Source organism: Homarus americanus, unplaced genomic scaffold (assembly GCF_018991925.1).
Source record: "Homarus americanus isolate GMGI-L3 unplaced genomic scaffold, GMGI_Hamer_2.0 scaffold25483, whole genome shotgun sequence".
Lineage (NCBI taxonomy): Eukaryota > Metazoa > Arthropoda > Malacostraca > Decapoda > Nephropidae > Homarus > Homarus americanus.
Window position 1 is genome coordinate 6,935,352 of NW_024726235.1, and position 20,915 is coordinate 6,956,266.

The 20,915-nt window shown below is 39.6% G+C and overlaps 1 protein-coding gene across 12 annotated transcripts in view; it reads left to right on the forward strand.

The window, feature by feature from the left end:
• Window positions 1-20,915, forward strand: part of LOC121865492 — a 61,460-nt gene that overhangs the window by 23,309 nt on the left and 17,236 nt on the right. For 7 of the 12 annotated variants that reach the window (XM_042364993.1, XM_042364994.1, XM_042364989.1 and 4 more), the window contains 13 exons: window positions 3,998-4,091; window positions 4,192-4,394; window positions 4,541-4,820; window positions 5,594-5,774; window positions 6,793-6,932; window positions 7,626-7,947; window positions 8,787-9,025; window positions 10,171-10,356; window positions 10,561-10,731; window positions 10,932-11,140; window positions 12,650-13,529; window positions 14,159-14,303; window positions 14,500-14,824. In XM_042364993.1, the coding sequence (XP_042220927.1) occupies window positions 3,998-4,091; window positions 4,192-4,394; window positions 4,541-4,820; window positions 5,594-5,774; window positions 6,793-6,932; window positions 7,626-7,947; window positions 8,787-9,025; window positions 10,171-10,356; window positions 10,561-10,731; window positions 10,932-11,140; window positions 12,650-13,529; window positions 14,159-14,303; window positions 14,500-14,824 (3,375 nt within the window). Of the gene's footprint in view, window positions 1-482; window positions 1,324-3,997; window positions 4,092-4,191; window positions 4,395-4,540; window positions 4,821-5,593; window positions 5,775-6,792; window positions 6,933-7,625; window positions 7,948-8,786; window positions 9,026-10,170; window positions 10,357-10,560; window positions 10,732-10,931; window positions 11,141-12,649; window positions 13,530-14,158; window positions 14,304-14,499; window positions 14,825-20,915 lie in introns of those variants that run through there. The other 5 variants (XM_042364998.1, XM_042364997.1, XM_042364990.1 and 2 more) reach the window with 5 other exon arrangements.

Consider the following 20,915-nt stretch of genomic DNA (forward strand, 5'->3'; position numbering starts at 1 on the left):
AAGACTGTATTTAGATTTACCGGAACAGATTAACAGGTCCTCAGAAGAGTGGATGATGGCGTGAGTGTGTGGTTCAGGAGGCTGGGGTGAGCACAGGAACAGCGCCCCCCTCCCTCCCCTCCCTCTCTCCCTCTTCATCTGCTGTTTTGGTCTCTGTGTCACCATTATATACAGCCCATGACGCTTGTGGGAAACCTGACAAGTGCGGTGGTAGATTCATAGGTCGGGAGGGTCGAGTTTTACCTCACTTGCTGCAGTCGGTGTCTTGTGATTTGTTATTAGTCGTATATATATTTTTTTATTTTTTTATATCCGTGGTTTTGTGTTTTTATTTTATTATTTTTAGCTTTTGGTTCGGTTTTATTTAATTTTTTTGGTGTTAGAGGAGGAGAAAGGCGTGTTAGTGTTAGTGTGTGTATGTGTGTCAGTCAGGCGATCAGTGTTCGGGAAGCAGCCATAGTGAGCGGAGGTGCCTGAAGCTCGCAAGCCCGCCCGCCCGCCCGCCCACTTGACGCTGCTGCCTCCACGTTCAAGCACAGCAGACCACCACGCATCTTACGCCCGTGCTCACGCCCATCTAACTACACCAGAACACGTGCTGTATTAAAACTCTTACTCCCTCCCTCCACCCACACACACGTCCAGATCTTGCCCCGTATTTACGCCCTCGTTCACGGAGATACTCACCCCTTACCCACACCCACACCCACGTAAGCTAAAGAATACACCCTCCTTACACCCACAACACATTAAAAAAAACTCAAGTGTAGACACAATTTACCTTCTACCAACAAAACTCTCCTCACCTAGCAGCAAAACAAACAAACACTGACAATTATACTAAGCTACCATATTTGTTTTTCTTCAACATCTAAAACTCCTTACCTGAAATAAAACACTTCTCGCATCTACAAGTTAGTGTTTACTCCAGGAACATAAACTTCCTCATCCTCGGTTCTGTTGAGTTAGGTGTGAGGGAACCGGTGGACTCCCTACGTCTAGCAGAAACACATACGTCCCTCATCCATTAAACTGGCAGTGTGACGCGTCCTGGAGAATCTACCACACGTATACTTCCTCCCGTGGTACTGTGACGCGAAATGTTACGTTGGTGACTAATATGGCTGCTGTTTGATGTGGTGACTCGAGTTATCATCATCACCACAGATTCGGTGTTTAAAAGAAGTTTGATTGGTTGAAATTGGTTCATCTGTAGCCAATCCCCAGCCAGTGTTGTATGGGCTGCTGCTGGCTGGCGGGATGTAACTGATGAGTGGTGATTGTGGGGTCACCTGTGGCCTTAATGACTGGATTAATTACCAGGTAAGTAACTCATTAGTGGTTCACGTCCCCCCCCCCGCCACCCCCTCCTCTCACCTCGCCTCCAGGGTACAACCAGCCTTATGGTGTCGTTGTCATTAGTGAGTCACCATCAGTCACCACCACTTGTGAGTCACCATCAGTCACCACCACTAGTGAGTCACCATCAGTCACCATCACTAGTGAGTCACCACCAGTCACCATCACTAGTGAGTCATCATCAGTCACCATCACTAGTGAGTCACCATCAGTCACCACCACTAGTGAGTCACCATCAGTCATCATCACTAGTGAGTCACCATCAGTCACCATCACTAGTGAGTCACCATCAGTCACCACCCACTAGTGAGTCACCACCACTAGTGAGCCACCATCAGTCACCACCACCAGTGAGTCATCACCAGTCACCATCACTAGTGTCACCATCAGTCACCACCACTAATGAGTCACCATCAGTCACCATCACTAGTGAGTCACCATCAGTCACCATCACCAGTGAGTCGCCATCACCATCACAGTCACATCACCAGTGGTCACCATCAGTCACCACCACTAGTGAGTCACCATCAGTCACCACCACTCAGTGAGTCACCACCAGTCACCATCACTAGTGAGTCACCATCTGTCACCATCACGAGTGAGTCGCCATCAGTCACCACTAGTGAGTCACCATCAGTCACCATCACCAGTGAGTCGCCATCAGTCACCACCAGTCACCATCTGTCACCATCACTAGTGAGTCACCACCACCAGTCAACATCTGTCACCATCACTCAGTGAGTCGCCATCACCAGTCACCATCACTAGTGAGTCACCATCACCAGTCACCATCACCAGTGAGTCACCATCACCAGTGAGTCAACCAGTCACCATCACCAGTGAGTCACCATCAGTCACCACCAGTGTCATCAGTCACCATCATCACAACATCAGTCACCATCACTAGTGAGTCACCACCATCAGTCACCATCAGTGAGTCACCAGTCACCATCATCACACCATCAGTCACCATCACTAGTGAGTCATCATCAGTCACCATCACTAGTGAGTCATCATCAGTCACCATCACTAGTGAGTCATCATCAGTCACCATTACTAGTGAGTCACCATCACTAGTGAGTCACCATCAGTCACCACCACTAGTGAGTCGCCATCAGTCACCACCACTAGTGAGTCACCATCAGTCACCACCACTAGTGAGCCACCATCAGTCACCACCACTAGTGAGTCACCATCAGTCACCACCACTAGTGAGTCACCATCAGTCACCAAGATAGAAGGTAACAAGGTACTGTACAGGTAATCACCAGTTAGGATGCCTTTTTTCAAGTATGACTTGCATAACCTAAATAAGTTCTCGTGAAGAGTAGGAACCCAAGCTTATTTCACCTGATGATTACACGCCTTAGTACTAACCTAACCTAATCTACCGTAACCAGCTTAACTTAACCTAACATAACATAACCGAACCCTCAAATTATTAGGTCTTATAAGAATATCGTTCAAATATCTAGACAACCCGTCCCTTGTAACGATCTTCAAGAGTGAGGTGCTTCCCCGTCTGGAGTACTGTCACTCCGTCTGGTCCCCGAGATATGCTAGGGACTGTTAGACTGTTAGTTGATTGAAAATGTCCAAAAGAGGGCCACCAGGCTGGTGCCAGCACTTTGGCACCTCTGCTACCCTGAGAGGTTAGAGCGCCTAGCTTCTACTACAGATGGGTAATTGGGGACCTAATTGAGGCGTATAAACATCTCAAAGGGCACTACTCAGTCGAGTGCCCTTACCTGAAGCTGGTGGATGCTCTCCCCACCAGGGGTCACAGTTCAAGGCTGAAGAAGCCACAAGCCCAGAAAACTGTGAGGGGGTAACTTTTTCGGAGTGAGAGTTGTGAACTCGTGGAACAATCTGCCAGAGAGTGTTGTGACGGTACCGAGTGTGAGCTCTTTCAAGACCAGACTTGACAAGCACTGGGGCAGGTTCAGATACATTCAGGAGCCAGTACATGCCCAGGACTTGCCAACAGTGCATAACAGAGATGTGACCGATCGCCCAAGCGGCTAACGAGCCGATCAGTAGTGAAGAGGATAAAAGTAAAAAAAAAAGTAAGGGTGTTATAATCATCAGGTGATATAAGCAGAGTTTCCTAATCTTCATGAAGTCTGCTTAATCAATTTCATAGTGATACAGTAGTCATATATATGATAGATGTAGTGGGTGGGTGACCTTTAGGTAAATAAGGCAGGTAAATATACAGCTGTGGAAATTGGAATTATGTGGTGGTTCACTGTATAGAAATTCAGTGTGAAATAGAGAAGATAGATGCTGTACCATAGCTTCAGTGATACTGTAATACACCCAAGGGTAACCAAGACCAACCAAACTACTATTCAGTGTTCCCCTAAAGTTTGAGATCTTAATTGCGTATATTTTCTTTTCCCTTCTGTGAATGCATAGAACATATGGAAACATTAAACTTGCATATACGTATTGTACATACAAAACTAAGACACCGATTATAAATATAAATCAAAACATTTTAAAAAAGATAATCTTTATATTTTTGTAATAAATGAGTTTTTTATGCAGATAGGTATTGTCAGGTTGGTACAGTATACAGATATTGTATGTGGTGTGGGTAATGTTGCATTATTTTTTACTTTTTTTTTCTTTACAGGTTTTAGAATCATGTGAGGGAGGACGGCCAAATGAGGTGACAATAGAGGTCAGCCATGATGTCACCAGCACAGACACAGATAGTGGCATGTCAGGTCAGAGAGTGGTCATCTTTGGTAACTATGATATTGTTGAACATGAAATGTGATTAATTAAACTAAAGCAGAGGGAATCATGACATGTACTGTACCTCAGGTGGAGCCAAGGAGAGTCGGCGAGGACGACACAAAAGAAGTGAAGTGAGTGAGGCTGGGTCAGAGGGCAGTGAGGAGAGATCTCTGACTCCTCCTCGCCATCCTGCCCACAGGCCAACCACCATCAGCCCTGACCAGGGTGTAGTCACGGATGATTGCTGGGCCAATGCTGTCACAACAGAAGGTGCACCACTACAATTTAAGGTGTGCTTACTGTAGAAATGCTCAAACAAATAGAAATGGTTTAAGTGAATTTTGGTATGAGAATTTTCCAACGACATTCACCAGTTTTAAGCTTCGTACAGTACCAGCTAAAGCATGAGATTATTAGTACGCTGTCTCACCCTTAGATTGAGGAACACGTCGAGGAGATCACCACCCACCACCTGACTGATGATGACCAGGACCTGGAGGGGATCTATGATGAAGACGTCAGTGACTCTGGCGGGTCGTGGAGAGGTTCCCGCTGTTCCTTGGATGACTCAAGAGAGAGGAGACACCATAAAGTGTCTCACCACTCAGTGACAGAAGATCCTCTACTGTCCACCATTAACGTTGCTCTTCCTGACCCCGCCCACATCACTTCCAGGAGGGTGTCATTTCCCGAGCTTGGTGCTGATATTATTCATGGTCAGTCTTCAGTGTGTGTCTACAGCGTTAATGCTTCCACAAGGCATGCAATATTTTCTAGACTATTGAAAAAGAGACAGCATGATAGATAATTAAAACCAAATAATTATTACAAGAAATACTGTACTGTAATAGTAACCTCACATACTGTAGCAGGTTATGAGAGTACTGTAGGTGCCTGGTTGTGAGATTAAGTAATAAGAACTAGTGAAATGACTGGCATAAATAATGAAAGTGAGGTTCAAATATTAATTACTGTACTGTATCTGAAAAAAAGTTTGCAAGGGATGACTGCCATGATTCACTGTAGCCTTTGTATTTTATGCTGGGATACTGTATAGAGGATGCATTTCACAAAATTAGCTTTTACATTGAAACCTCCAATTAGCTGACTATATGGGAGAGTTTAGTCCATTAGATTAAAGTCTTTTATGAGTGAAATCTCTACCTGACGGACTATATTACAGTACAGGTATATCCATATGATCAAGGTTGTTAGATGGAGGTTTCACTGTATTTGGAATTTTGAAAAAAATCAGGTACAAACAGCAAACTACAAGCAGTTGTTATTGAGTTTTATTCAATATTTTATTCAGTCATAATCATTCTACCAAGCATTTGTAATACGTGATGAAAATATTTTGTCAGAAAGCATTGAGAGACAAGAGCATGTTATCATAAGTTCAGTACCGGATTATATCATTGATTTTAGGTAGTCATGTACTGTTTTTTGTCTGTCATTGAGTGTGTATGTACAGTACTTGACATTTCAGACTCATATGCTGATGCAGACGAGTGCGAGGCTGGTCCCGGCGACATGGTGGTGGACTCGGAAACATGGGAGGAGAACTGGCTCTTCCGTCGGCAGCGGCTGGTGGGGGCCGCTGGTTCTGACCCTGTCACCATGCTCATCCCAAACCCCGAGGCCCATGTTCCAGCCACCGTGGGCAACAGGTTGGTGTCTCACTTTTCTTCTCTCCATTATTGTGTTGTATCTATCCAGCATTCAGCCTCAGTCATCCTGTGGAAGGAAGATTTTTTTTTTTAAGATAGATAGAAGAGAACACCAAAGTTCAGTTTGTCCAGGCACCATCTTTGTCCATATTTAGGCCCAGTCCAGTTTTTAGAGGTTCAAGGTTATTTTGTTCAAGAGACAATTTTTACTACAGTTGAGATTTACTAATAAAATTTCCCCCACTTCATCTTTATGGTGTCTAAATTATAAATACAGATTGTTAACATAAGAAAGGGTAAAAAAAGGATTTTATGCAATGTAGCAACAATACTGTGGAGGTGTTGTTACTACTTGAACCTTCCTACAGCTTTGATAATAATGCTGTAGACCTCTGCTGTTGGGTTTAATATTTTTTCCACAAAAGAAAGTACCTATAGAAATTTTTACAGATTTATGCAAACATAGTTGGATTATTTTTATCTTAAGTTGTTTTACGTACAGCTGTACTTGAATACTATGTAAGTTATGTGTACCTTGAAGACATTCTATTTTGAAAAATTTTGTATTCTAAGGAGCTTAAAAATTAGATTCTGTACTGTAGAGCAGGAAGAAATACTGTATTGTACTGTATTTGGTGATAAATGTAAGTCTTTTTAATTTAGATTGGTATACTGTACATCAACTAGAAGGCCACCACACTGTAATACTAATACATGTGTTGATGGTTATGCTTCATCTATTAATGTTAAATGCTTGTATAGATAATGGGATTTATAATTTTCAAGGTACTCTTACCCACTGAGAAGTAACCTGTGCATAACACTTTTATCTCTGAAACTCATATTGTTTATTGTGACTGAATATATAAACACAACCATGAATTCTTCTGTAGTTTAACTTTTTATTTAGATGACAGTACATTAAAAACATTTTCATAAAGCTATTTGAGGTGTGTGAAGAGGGATGATAATTAATCTTATATTAGAGACAGAATATTACACTTGACTATTCTCACAGGGATGTGGATGAATTGTCAGAGCTGTCGGAGCAACAGTCATTTGGTAGTGGAGAGCCATGGAGCGACAGTGAGGGTGAAGGAGAGGCAGGGGAGAGTTACCAGCCCAGCACAGCCTCCAGAGAACTCTCCACCTTAGCAGGTATGTTAGAACAAGAACACTACATTTACATGAACCTTTAACTATATATACAACCATTTTGAATTATACCTTGGTTAAATATTATTGTCTTACTGTTTACCATTGTTTGTGTACATGTACTGTCTAGATACTGTAGATAGTTTTTATACTTGCGCTGCCTAGGATTTTGTATATCTGTACTGTCTAGGTACAGTATGTTATTTATATACCTGCATGGGTTGTACAGCCTCATTCAAGATTCTTCGAACACTGCTGGAGACAGTTGGCAACTCAAGGCCGTTTGTTTACTATAGTACGTAGTAAAAATTATGAATGAATGTAAAAGGTAATTGGTGATTGATCACTTACTTGCCGGTTGCTTAATTAATGGTTGGGCTTTGTTGTTTCATATTATAATGTACGGCGTACTATAGTAAACAAACGGCCTTGAGTTGCCAGCTGTCTCCAGTAGTGTTCGAAGAATCTTGAACGAGACTGTACATTGTATACCTGAATTTTCTCTATCCAGTACATGATGGACTTTATACCTGTTTTTTCTCTATACTGTACATGCTAAATTAATATGAAGTTGTATGATAAATTTACTGAATAAATGTCCATCTTATCTGAAGTACCCAATAAACCTTCGCTACTAATATCAGGCAGTAATTTGGGATGAGCAAATACCATTTAAAATTTTGATAATTTTTTCAGGAGAGATTGTGGCAGAGTTTGCTCAACAGGACCAGGAGTACACAGTAGACTACAGTGTTCCCAGCAGAGTCACAACAGCATCCACAACACAGCAGGGAGGTGGCAGGAAGCACTCACCCACACAGCCTTCACCTACACAGTCTCATAAATCCTCAACTATGCCACAGTCAGTTCATTATCTCTACACAAGTCATAAAGAAGTTCCCACAGGCTATCATGATGGGAAAACTGTAGAAGGAATAAGAAATCCTGTAATTGTTGGAAAGCCACGAGTAGATCCAGATACTATATCAGACAGTGAGAGACCAGTGCCAAAACCCAGGTATGTAAAGATTTTCTCTAACTCTTAGCCTAAGTTTCACCTCTGTTCGCAATCAGCAATCAGGACCGTATAGATGTGCTTAATGCTTCCTGTGATTGACTTTTTTTTTTACTCCCTGCTTTGATTGTCAATATAACAGTGCTTTGTTTTGTTTGGACAACTTTTCCATCACTGTAGACTGTCTAGACTCTAGATAGTCTACAGTGATAAGCTTTCTAGGCTAGGAATTTCCTATTAAAGGCTTTAGACTCTAGAGCAGTGATTTTCAACCTTTTTCACCTCACGACACAGTGAGCCAGGCACTAAAATGGTCGAGCCACACTATCAGTATTTAAGGATAGATTTGATCATTTAAAAGAAAATGAATGATAAGAATGTGTTCATAATTTAAAACTGCCATTTGGGCTTTTAATGAACAACACATTTGTTTATTTATTGCATCATTGAAAAAAAGGAGTTTAATGTGCTCCATAAAAGTACCAGTAATGTCAAAACATATCCAAATGCTATTTTTTTAAATGCTATCCAAATGCTATTTAATCTCCTGCGGCACATCTAAGGGATGCTTAGCGGCACACTAATGTGCCGCGGCACATTGGTTGAAAATCGCTGCTCTAGAGCCTTTAATAGGAAATTCTTAGTCTAGAAAGTTTATACCAACCAAGTGAGGTCGGGTGGAATAGTATTACTGTATTAAAACACATTATCTTTAGTTATGGTTGATGGTGTCAATCTTTTGCTGTTTGTGATGATATTACATCATCATTTTATGTTGCTGTATGACACAAACATCTTCAGATTATGGAGATGATTATACAGTATTTGTTTCTGTTCAATAGGAAACTTTCTTTGGCCACAACACCTCCTTCCAAGACATCTATGAAGTCTCCTCTGCAGCTTCTACCATCTCCAGCAGAAGATTTGACCATTTTAAGTCCTCCCTTGGATATGCCTCACCCAAAGAATGTATCCAGTACAAGTGAGACAGTGTGGTTTGTGGAAACTCCAGAAGATTATACAGTGATGCAAGGTCGTACGCTGCGTCTTGCTTGTCAAGTTAACACCAAGAAGCCTATGGGTGAGAGTCATTGTTCAGACAAGATAGAAAAATTTTAATGTTTTAGTTTACTGATTTTTTATAATATACAGCATTTTGAGAGCATGGCTGTTGACTTTAATTTTTAAAATAGATTATAAACAAGACAATTTGGCAGTTTAGTACAGAAAATATAATTGTTTCTATACAGTGGCCCCTCGGTTAACGAACACAATTCGTTCCACAGAGTCGTTCGTTAACCAAAAATTTTGTTAACCGAATCCAGTGTTTCAATGGGATATTGTGTAATTGGTTCCAGCTCACAGAAAAGTACATACAAAGTAAAAAAAATGCAGTGAAGTACACTTACTTTAAGGTGTGTATGTAGAAGGTTCCTGGTTGATGATGATGATGGGAATTAGAAGTGGGGGTGGAGGAGAAGGTAGAAGAGAAGGAAGTGGGGATGGATCACCTTTCAGGGACCCATGCTTGATGCAGTAATTTCACCAATAAAATTTTAAGTTCACTAGGTGTAAGTCAAGATTATTTTATTTAAATCAACACTGCACTGCGCTATATATATTATCAATATGTTAACTAAATTTCAGAATGACCAATAATTTTAATGTAAAAATGCAAAAATATTCAAGAAACCAACAAAATTGATGTTCACTCCACTGTAAACAAAGCCAAACTGACGCCTGGTGGGTGAGTCAAGCGACTCGCCCTGTACTGCATATATTATCAATATGTTAACTAAATTTTAAAATGACTAATAATTTTAATATCAAAAATTCAAAAATATTAAAGAGCACAACTTTCTTGATATTTAATCCACTGGAAACGAATGGAAGCATAGAACAGATTACTGAATTGGCAGACGAGCCCATCAGCTGATCAGCTGATACTCACAACAAAACGTGTTTTTCGTGAGGATTTTGTTAATCGAGGTTTTGTTCGTTAACCGAATTGAAGATCCTTATGGGAGGTAATTCGTTAACCGAGATTTCGTTCATCGAACCGTTCATTAACCGAGGGACCACTGTAGTCATATTAATATTACTGTATGGTACTGTATCAGAATTTTTTATATTTATGACTAAACCAGAGTAAACATTACACTGCTGCTCAATATAAAGTGCTGTATCAAAGAAGGTATCTCCATATTTAAGCTCCATCCCCATCAGGTTTGAGTTGGTATCACAACGGTTCTTTGGTCCCTGTGAATCATCGCGACTACTGGGTGTTTCGTCGAGGATCCCATCATCACCTACACGTGTATGGCATGACACCTTCTGCAGCTGGTGTGTATGCTGCCGCTGCTTACACTACCACCCACTGTGTTTGGGTCTTCTGTAGAGTACAACATAAAGGTATAAAGACAAGGAGTTGGCTTGTGTTATGGTAGTAGCACCAGTAGTATTAGTGGTGTGGTGTAGTGGTGGTTTTAGAAATAGGACTGAGAAACCTTATTAAGAAACTGTTAATTGAATTATATTTTGATTCTAAGCAAACTTTTTAGTTTTATTTTGCTGTGTATTATTTCATAAATTTATCTTTTTCTTTCCTTATTTCAGCAAACTCAAGGCCTCAGAAACGTCCCACCTTTACAAAAGGGTTGTCAGACATCACCCTTGAGGAGGGTGGAGAACTGAACCTTCAGTGCCAAGTACAAGGTCACCCAGAACCTCGAGTCATCTTCTCAAGAGGCCTAGTGAAACTAGAACCTTCCTCCCGGCTTGCTGTAGGTAAGTAGTTGGTCAGGAATAATTTTTATAATCTTGTGCAATTTTGGAAATCTCTCTGCTTGTACATTATGATCTCCACTGTAATGCTCCAGTTAGGAAAAATCTTAAAGACAGGGATGGATATAACCTGTTGTTGAAACATATCACCATTTCTCCATTACATGTAACATAATAATTTTCCTTCACCCATCTCCTTGTAGAGAGTGATCAATATGGTACTTGGACACTAAGACTGGCAGAGTGCACACTAGCAGACAGTGGGGAAATCACCGCCACTGCTTTTAACATGATGAGCACCATAACCACCCGATGTCACGTCAGGATTGTCCCAGAAGGTACCCCTATTCCTCAACAAGATCGCACTGACACTGGGAGATTGAAGCCATCAAGCTCACAAGTAAATAAACAGGTTTGCATTCCACCCACTGTAATAGTCTTTAATATTTAATGTGTAAATGTGTATTGGGGTTTTAATTTTTACTATTTACCTTTATCTAACTAATGAGGAATGTAACCTAATTTTTCCCATAAGTTATGTTGATTGATGTGTGTGAAGTACTTGACTGTATGCTGTTTTAGCTTGTGTATGTGAGTCTTTAACATCATATGATAAGGAGCACTTTACTGTTTTAGCTTGTGTATGAAGATTTTTTTCATGAGTGATGTATTTGGCCTTGTAACTGAGGCCATGCTGGGTTTGGACTGACATTTGTTAATGACATGTGTGTGTAATCCAGTTGATGACATCACAATCCTTGTGATAATAATTACTGTACTATGAATGACTTGAGAGAATCGGCTTTAGCAAAAAGTATTTGAAGTAAAATCTTATATGCTTTCTATACATAAAGATGTTAATCGCATATCTATACATAAAAGATGTTAATCCTTTTCCCTGTTCAACTAATACTGTAATGTGTAATTGTTAATTTTTTTTGCAGGTCAGTTTTACACGTACTGTATGATGACATTTTTACATTTGGAAGTAACGATGAGCTGCATGTACTGTATTTAAATTCATAATTAGAATGATTTGGTTAGTAGTATTAAGAGCCAGACAAAATTCACCAGGATACCCCTGACTGGCATTTTTAATGTGTAGGGGGACAATGACGGCAGTTCCCGCTCCATCTTCGAAATTCTCCAAAGATACCTCTTGTGCTGCTGGGGCCGCCCTCGAATAGACGACTCGACCCCACTCCTCCTTCAGTCCTGAGGCAGACATTTGTAATGGACATTTCCAACACTGATTAGATATATGTAACGGCTGCCACCACATTTTCCTAGACCCAGAAAATCTTTACACCATTTTTTGTTTTTTTCAAGAATTCCAGCCTCTGCCTGTGTCATTTTGCTGTTTGTTTGGTACTTTTTTATTTTTGTAGGTTTATGTTCAACATAATTTAAACTGGTCTGTCTTGCAGTACTTTTTTATTTTACAGGTTGTTGTGTATTGTGCCAACCTTTAAGGGATTTGGCATGTTATATATTTTTTCTAATCAGACCACTGACAGTTTGTTCAGTATACTATACTTGGTTCTTCAAAGAAACTTATGCTTTTTTAATTTGTGTTTAATCTTTTTTTTTCTTTATTATGTAAGTGAAGAGTAATTTCCACTTCTCTGCACACAATATTTGTTGTTGCATGTGTGTACAGTACTGTACAGGCTGTTGCTTGCCCTTAATAAGCAAGTTAATGTTAATACTTAAGCTGTATTAATATTTTTTCAACAAGCTTCTGGCACACTCGGAAATACTGCACTTTATTGATAGTAAAGCCAGACTTAAAATCTATAACTGAATATTAGTCACACAAGCTTTTAATACCAGATGTTAACAATAATATCTCAGCCATATATACTGTCACCAGTACCTCGACTAGTGTCACTAACCAGCCATGTGGTGTTCTCCCTGGCAGCAGGACCCCAGGCCAGGTGGCAGGCACAATCGCAAGAAACACAACCCTGGCTCCTACCCCTCCAACACCACACGGCCCACCTCGGGGAACCTACTAACCTCTGCCAAAACATCCAGTCTGCCACATCGGGACCAATTAACTACATCCTCAGGTGTTAACACTGACGTTGATGACCTGGATGATATTCAGCAGGTGCCAACAAGACCAGGTATAACTCAGGAGGATGTGTTCAGCTCTACGTATGGGCCAACTGTAGACAACGAGCATGTTCTCTCTCATGACCAAACAACTGTGGATGAAGACAGTGACTTGAACTCTTCAGTGTTGCTTGATGGTGGCAGAGCTTATAAGTGTAAAGTGCTTGGGATGGATAAGTCCTTAGAACCTATAGAGTACGGTGAAACAATAGATAATTCAACTACTGATGGTGGTAATAGTGCTGATGCATATGCTCCATTATTCAAGGATGCTTCTGCCAGCTTAGAATATTTGGCAGAAGATATTAGTAACCCCTCGTCATCTTTGTGTGAAGAATTCCCTAATCTTGCTTCCAATGGCTTAATTTCTCCATCCAGCTCTCCCTGTGGTGCTAGTCTTGGCCTTGACTATTATCCCTCCAGTCATGACGATAACCCCTCAGACAAAGAGGAACTGCCAGTGATAATGTCATCAGTTTTAAGTTACTCTTCCTCTTCAACTGCTATAGATCAAAGAGTTAACATAGACCCTTCAGTAAACATCAGCCCCCTATTCCCTCTAACCACTGACCAGCTGCATGCTTATACCACCCTGAGGGACCAACATCAGGAGCATGAAGAATGCCCTCAGGGTGATAAACATGATCCTGCTTGCCTGTTAACTGCATCGCGTCCTCCTACAGGTAACTGTGCGGGTTCTTAATGGTTCTTCAGTACATATGTGTGTTAGTTGGCTTCAGGTGATTTTTCAAATTGCATGGGCTGAAAGAAGTTCTACAATAACTTATCTCTTGTTCTGTAGGAAGATAACTACTTAACATTATTCAAACTTAGATGTGTTGTCTGGTACAGTTGTGGACAAAAATACTTGGGCAGGGAGGGAGTGTAAGCTGTGTCATCCTCATAATTAAAAAAAAATCGAATTGTGGTGTGGAAAGAAAGTCGTAGAGTTTTAATTGCCATCTCCGTGCTACGTTGCCAAGTCTTCACCTCTCCATCTCCCTCCCTCCCTGCCATTTTTTTCCCCAACTCTTCACCACTCCATATAACATTTTCAGTGAATTTGAAACTAGACGATAGTAAGACATACCAGTGAGTTATAATATTTCGAGCACTGTAACATTATATCATCTAGTTTCTGCATCTTGTGGTCTTCATTAGTATCCTTAACAGGAAAGTGAACAAGTAACAAAAGTATACAAGTTATACAATTGAAGGTAGATATCCACTTTTCTTAGAAGGACAAAGAGCGTATATGGTTGTCAACTTGTTTTTGTTTTTTTATACTGTACTATATATCTGTTTCTGCCAGGTACAATTGCAGACAGAGAACATCGCAAGTGGGAGGCTGCAGTGTCATTGCCTAACAACCCTTATGCCCCTGAGCGCCTTGTTCAGCGCCTCTCACTTTGCCACACATCAGACCACACACCCCAGCCTCGCCGAACTCTCAGTGTGTAAGTCGGCTCCACATGGGTCATATTTGCCCGTATTACAGGTGGCTGTTTTGTCAAATTACTGTAATTTAATAAAATCATGTAAATCCAGTTTACAAAATATTTTCAAATACTATGGAATCTAAAATAGGAAATTATGGAGTACAGTAAAGATATAGAGTGATACGTAATAAGTTCTGACTTTTCATGTGTGTAGAGAATTCCCCGAGGAGGGTGAGAAGGAGGAGGTGGATCCCAGCCTGCGCGATGGAGTGCCACCAAAAACTGACCTTAACAGGTACAGCCGGGATTACTATGTAACTCCAGCCACTGGTGTCAGGGCTTCTTCCAAAAACTTCAAGCACCAGAAAAGTCAACAACAGCAGCATCAAGAACCTCAAGCACATCAACAAAAGAAGCAACATCAGCAGCAGCAGCAGCCAGGCCATCAACAGCAGTCATACAAAACTCATCAACATCTGACACTCAATGGACATCAAGCAGTAACGAGGACATCATCAGACTTTTCTTCAAATGCCCAGGTATGCAGCCAAGTTCCTTGTAAGGATTCCCAAGCACATTGCATGTCAAGGAGTGGGGATATGAAGCTGAAGAATTCCTCTCCCATATCAGAAGTTTCCATTCTTCCAGTCACTGCTTCTCATTCCTGTTTCCCACAACCACACACTAACAATCATAATGCTGATGTGTGCTCTAGTAGTGAAGGCATCTCTGACACTCCTGACTCTGATGCATGTATTTCTAACATTGGTGAAGGTTCTGATTTAGTGTTTAGCCGTATAATTGAACGTTTCAACAAGAGTGGTGGTTTTCAGGAAAGTAAAATAACAAGAAAGTCAGAGCCACAGAGAGATTTCCTGTCTTGTAGTGCTACTGACAATGGATTAAATTCCTCTCACTCACCCAGCCAAACAACTCCATTCCAGAGGTCCTCTTATACACATTCATCATTACCTATTCGTTCTTCTACACCTGTCCATGCTCCTCCTGTCCATCATTCTTCTGTAACAGGCTCTTTACAATTTATTCCTTTCTCCACATCAACTCCTTCCACCACCCCTAACATCTCCCCACTCTCCAAGCTTGTAACTCCTGTAACACTTGAGAGCCCTGGCATAGGGGAGTTAGAAGAGGAGTTGATCCGTCATGGTTTTGCGCGTGCATCTTTCAGGGCTCGTAAAGCTACTAAAGGTTTTAGCCTTAATCCACTGTTTGAAGATGAATCAAAGTCGCTTGAAAGCCAAGATGCAGACAAAAAAAGATTTAAAAGTGTCGCACCTCAAAGTTTGACATCTTCTTGTATCTCGGATCCATCATCAGATTATTACAGCTCGTATGAATCCCTGCCGTATCTTTCATCCTTCAGTCGTGAAGGAAGTCTAAGACTTCCTAAGCCGCAAGTAACAGAGGAGTCCTTTGAAAGGCTGCCTGGGAAAGGTGGTTCTCTGAGACTTCCTCAGAAGAAATCAAACCTCAAATCATGGGGAAGTTTTAAGTATAAGAAAAGCATGATGTTTTGAAGTTTATTAATAGAGTTGGGAGCCACTGTATGAGAACAACTGTAGTGGCTGTGGCAAAATAGAGCTTGTTTGAGTAATTTGTCATACAATTAATTACATGCAAAGATAACAGCTGTTTCATCATATTCATTCAGTGGAGGTACTGGGTAAACCCTTATACAGTATACAATACTCTCGATTTAATGGAATCCGATAAAACAAACTCGATTTAGCGTAAGGAATTTTTTCCGTTATTTTTCGCTTGATTTAGTGAACTAGTTAAAAATCGAGAATAATTCTGTTAATACACTCACTCCTATGGAAACACCTCAGATACATATGTACAGTCGGGGTCAAAAGTCTTGAACACTTGACAGTATTTGGCATGTAAGTACCTGAAGATCCTAGGTATTAAGGAGAGTTTTATCCTATTTTGTGGTTCAGGCATAATATGTGATGACAAGTAGTGTTATTGGTATATCCCAATCATATATGTATAACTCAGAAGTAGATGCCAGGTATTGTTAAGTGTTCAAGATTTTTTTTCCTGACTGTACATAGAAACATTAGAAACATTATTCATGGATTACCTTAAACTAGGGGGTTCAGTGTTTGTTTTCAATTTATTCTATTATTTTCAAACATTTTCAATTGATAGCTGCACTTTTTTTTTTACTTTCTCCCCACACCACTTCCTTTCTGAGACTTCTGAGAGACTTTCGGCGTGATGTCTAAGCACAGTACAGTAGCTAGTTGAATGAGAGGTAGACCGAGAGGTAGCAGTAAACAACACACACGGTGGCGGTAGGACACAGACTGAGCAGATGTAAACAAATGCCACACGCCAAGCAGCGGAATTTAATGGAACCGCGCTCGCTTTAGTGAAATAGTTCGCTAAATCGAGCGAAAATAATGGAAATTTTTATTTAACGGAAAGGAGTTAAATCTAGAAAATACTGTAGTCTGAGAAATCATGTTGACATTAAAGCTTTTGATAGAGTTAGTCGGAAGACTGTGGTCAGGGAAGGTGGAAAAGAAACCACTTTTTGCTTATTGTGAAATTCATTTGTTCATTTAGTCAACTGATGACTTCATGCTTGACTTATCTCAAGAGTTTCTTAGTAACCAGTTGATACATTTATAGGAAAATTGCAGTATGAATTTTCTTACTGTGCAGATGAACCTTTCGGAGAAGTTCAGTACATATTTTATTGTTGTATTGAATGGCCTTATTTAGGGTGTATACTGAGTAATTTACAGTAAACTTTTAAGTAATATACAGTACTATTGTTACTTCACTAAATTTTGGGGTTTCATATACAGTACCGTAGAGGATGATTTGATTAGAAATTATACTGCACAGCCCAATGGTCATGAAGCATCCATAGAGGCTTGTTGACGGTTCCATGAGTAATATAAATCCTCTTTGTAACATTAACGTTGGTCTGTGTGTGTGCGTGCGTGTTTTTTTTTTCTTTTTTTTTTTTTGGCCCATCATAAGCATATATCTCTCTTTAGTGGTTTCTGAAGAATGTAAATGATGGAAGCAGATAGATATTGACTGTTCATGTATTATTACCATTATACAGTAATCAAGAAGTACTGTTAATGATTAATAGGATAGTGATACAGTTGCACATTTTTATCAGCAGATATTAATTAATTCAGGGCTCCATGTGCTGTAATATATTGAAGGAAAGAGGTTGAAAGTGTACACAAATTAAAGATCGACATATTTATTCTAGTGGTGACCCAATGATCTGTAGAAATCTTAGGAAGATATTTATTCCCTTGTGTATGGGGTCCCCTCCATCCTGAATAAAATTGTCTGATGTTGGCCAAATAAAATTTTAAAAGTGGCATCTCACAGTGAAGGGGTTAAATTGTCGATTGGAGCTTAAGATATCAATATTTTGGTTAGAAACTCCAGCCTCCAAACTGCTCTGGGTATAAGACAGAGTGACTTGATGTAGACAGATAACAAGTGAAAGGAGGAATTTGAAAAGAAAGGCAAATCACATGAACATTAACTTATTGTATGATACAGTTGGTAAATTTTAGAGTGACTTCTGTCAGCTACCATCACTATAAGGAACTGATGGACCAAAATCTGTCACTTGGCAGGATGAAGAACCAGATTGTTTAGGTGGTACAGTATTGTATTACTTTAGTGTTTTAGTATTACAGCATTGGTTTGGTGGTAGCAAAGGAAACACAGGGTCAAAGAGACAACTTTAGGGCTGGCAACCATCATCAGGTCATCTGTGGGACCGGTGATCATCATCAGTGAACGTTTCACGTTTCTTGCTTTAATTTTTTTTCTTCTTCATCACATGTGGGGCCGGAAGTATGGAATCATTTACTACTGGTTAAGGGCTAAGTACAGTACTGTAAATAGAAACTACTCATTGAAATACTGGCAATCTTACTAATTAGATATAAATTTATCATTAGAATGTTGGTACAAGAATACATATTATTATTTACATTAAACAAATTCCTAGAGGCTCAAAACCTAGCTAAACTCAGCACTTGATCATGTTATTTGGGGTAACGGCAGAAGAGAACACTTGATCTCGTGTTGTTATCTGGGCACATACACTGATAAACCCTGTCTCTCACACATTCCTCCCTTACAGCACTACTGCTGATATCTGATAATAAGAGATAATAACTGGTTAGATAAGAACTTTCATTAAAAACTTGTATTGTGTGATGAGATAACACATGGCAGTAGTCTGAGTTGAATTGTTGGAAGTGGTGGGTAGTGGAGGTGCTTAAGTCTTCACAAGGTCCTGGAACACTTTGTGACATTTACACTGTTGGTAAGATTGTTTCTGTAATTCTCACTCTGATGTTTTTCTTTAACACTTAGTATAATTTTTATAGTGCACTTTATCAGTCTGCTGTACAGTACTCAGGGAATTGGTTCTACAGGAGTTGATTATTATCTTTAGTATGTAGGTTCTTTAGAGTACAGTACTTCTGTAGATGTAAACTAATTATTCAGAAATCCTCAGAGAAACAGCACTGCTTCTCTGTTACAACTAGAACCATAACAATACCTCACAACACTTCGTTATTGATAATTAGAGCTATTTTTTTTACAGTGGTTATAGTTGCTGTATAGACTATTACCAGTTTATGGAATTTATCCATGTGTGGGGAAGAAAGTACTTATTTTTCAATGATAATATATATAACTCTTGCTTGCTAATTGATTATTGCTAGCCTATAGATCTGACTGCTTGTGTGTGTGACTGTTATGAATTTTTCTATGTTCAGTAGCAAGACAAGACAGGCATCCTCTTCAGTACCTCAAATTCTGGTAAACATGATACATTGTAAATAAATCTAAACATACTGTACTGTATTTCTCAGTGACCATCACATCTCTTCACAAAAGCATGTTTCTCATTAGCATATAATTAGCTTGAGTGATTAAATAGTCTTGACAACATAGTCCACTGTTTTGTAGATTATTTCTGAAACAAATATTATCATTCACACTAGAGAAGTTAAGAAGTAGTGTAGGAATCATCTGATGTGTAACTTTTGACACACACACACACATATATACATTGCAGATGTAATAAATCAGTGTATTCACTCCCAGTAAATACTACTTCTTGCACTGTCACTATGTTGAAATGAACTGTAGTTTGAGCTTTTCCCCATCTAGTTATTATATATCTTATTTGTGTTACTTATGTTACTTGTATATTATTTGTAATTCGAAACCCATTCCCCAAATATGTAACTGTATATTTTCAGCCTTCTGGCTGCCAAGCTCTTTCAATACACACACACACACACACACACACACACACACACACACACACACACTCACACTCACACTCACTCACTCACTCTGTCATATTTGAAAATTTGACAGCTGAGTAAGTTAGATAATTTATGATACTAATACAGTATATGACCTAATTTCTGTAAATAATTTTGAATAATAAACCTGTTACTAATTATAGCTTTGTGTGATTATAGCTGCTTTCTCTTTAGACAGTCATCCTTGTGGTTGCATGTGCAGATGATGTCATTCTCCTATAAATAACAGTACAGTGTATGTAGTTTTGCATGATGGTAGTAGAGCACTGTATAATTAGCTGCTGGTATTGTATATTAATGATGTACAGTAGTTAATGCATGATGCCAGGTGATTCTCTTGTACTGCATGACTCGGGCTTCTTCATCACCCTCTTGTAGACGATGTATTGAATAAATTGTTAGCATACATCACTTGTATTTCATTATTGTCCAGTGTGGAGTTAGCTGGATGCACTAATCACCTGTTTGTTCATCCTGTCTCTTGAGAATATGAAAGTACTGTACTCGACCACCCTCACTAACTCAACTGTAACGGTGGGCACCCATTCTCATATAAACACATCTTGATGATCTGTTGGATTTCTTTCTTTCTTTCCTTTCACTACTTAACATGAAAATAGAAAACTGACATCATAGTGTGTCAAAAGTCTTATTCCTGTCTGTGCATGTTGCTTAGGACATTGTGTTTTAAACCAGTAGGTAACCAGTGAGAAATTATTGATCCTGTGTTAATCTTCTTGTTTTATGTTTGTATAATAGATCAGTGTTGGTACTAGGAAGAAAGTCTTTATTGCATGAGGTTAAACTGAACCAAGAGAGAAACAGAGAGAGGTGCAACAAGTGTCATAAAATAAGTTATAAAGTCATTACTGGACTGTGGGTTAAGTGGTACATTGAATATTTTTAACCCCTTGTATATGGTGTTGCCTCCAAGCTGAATCAAATTTTCTATCATTAGTCAAATCAGATATTAAAAGTGGCGTCTCAATAGTGAAAGGGTTAGGGGAGATAGTCTACTAATCCCAAGGTATCAACTATGGTCAGCCATCTCTCATGAATTATTAGTTGAACATGAGTGAAACATTGAGACACTGGGACCTGATATTTCTTATAAATTACTCAAAACACCTTTGATATTGATATGTTGCATTTATTAGGCATCAGATGATTTTATCTCATAGAGTAGTGTAGTTTCTTGGCATAAAGCCCTGAAGATAACACCTCAGTTTAAAGCTGATGTAGCTCTTGATTTTGTATATGATTAATGACC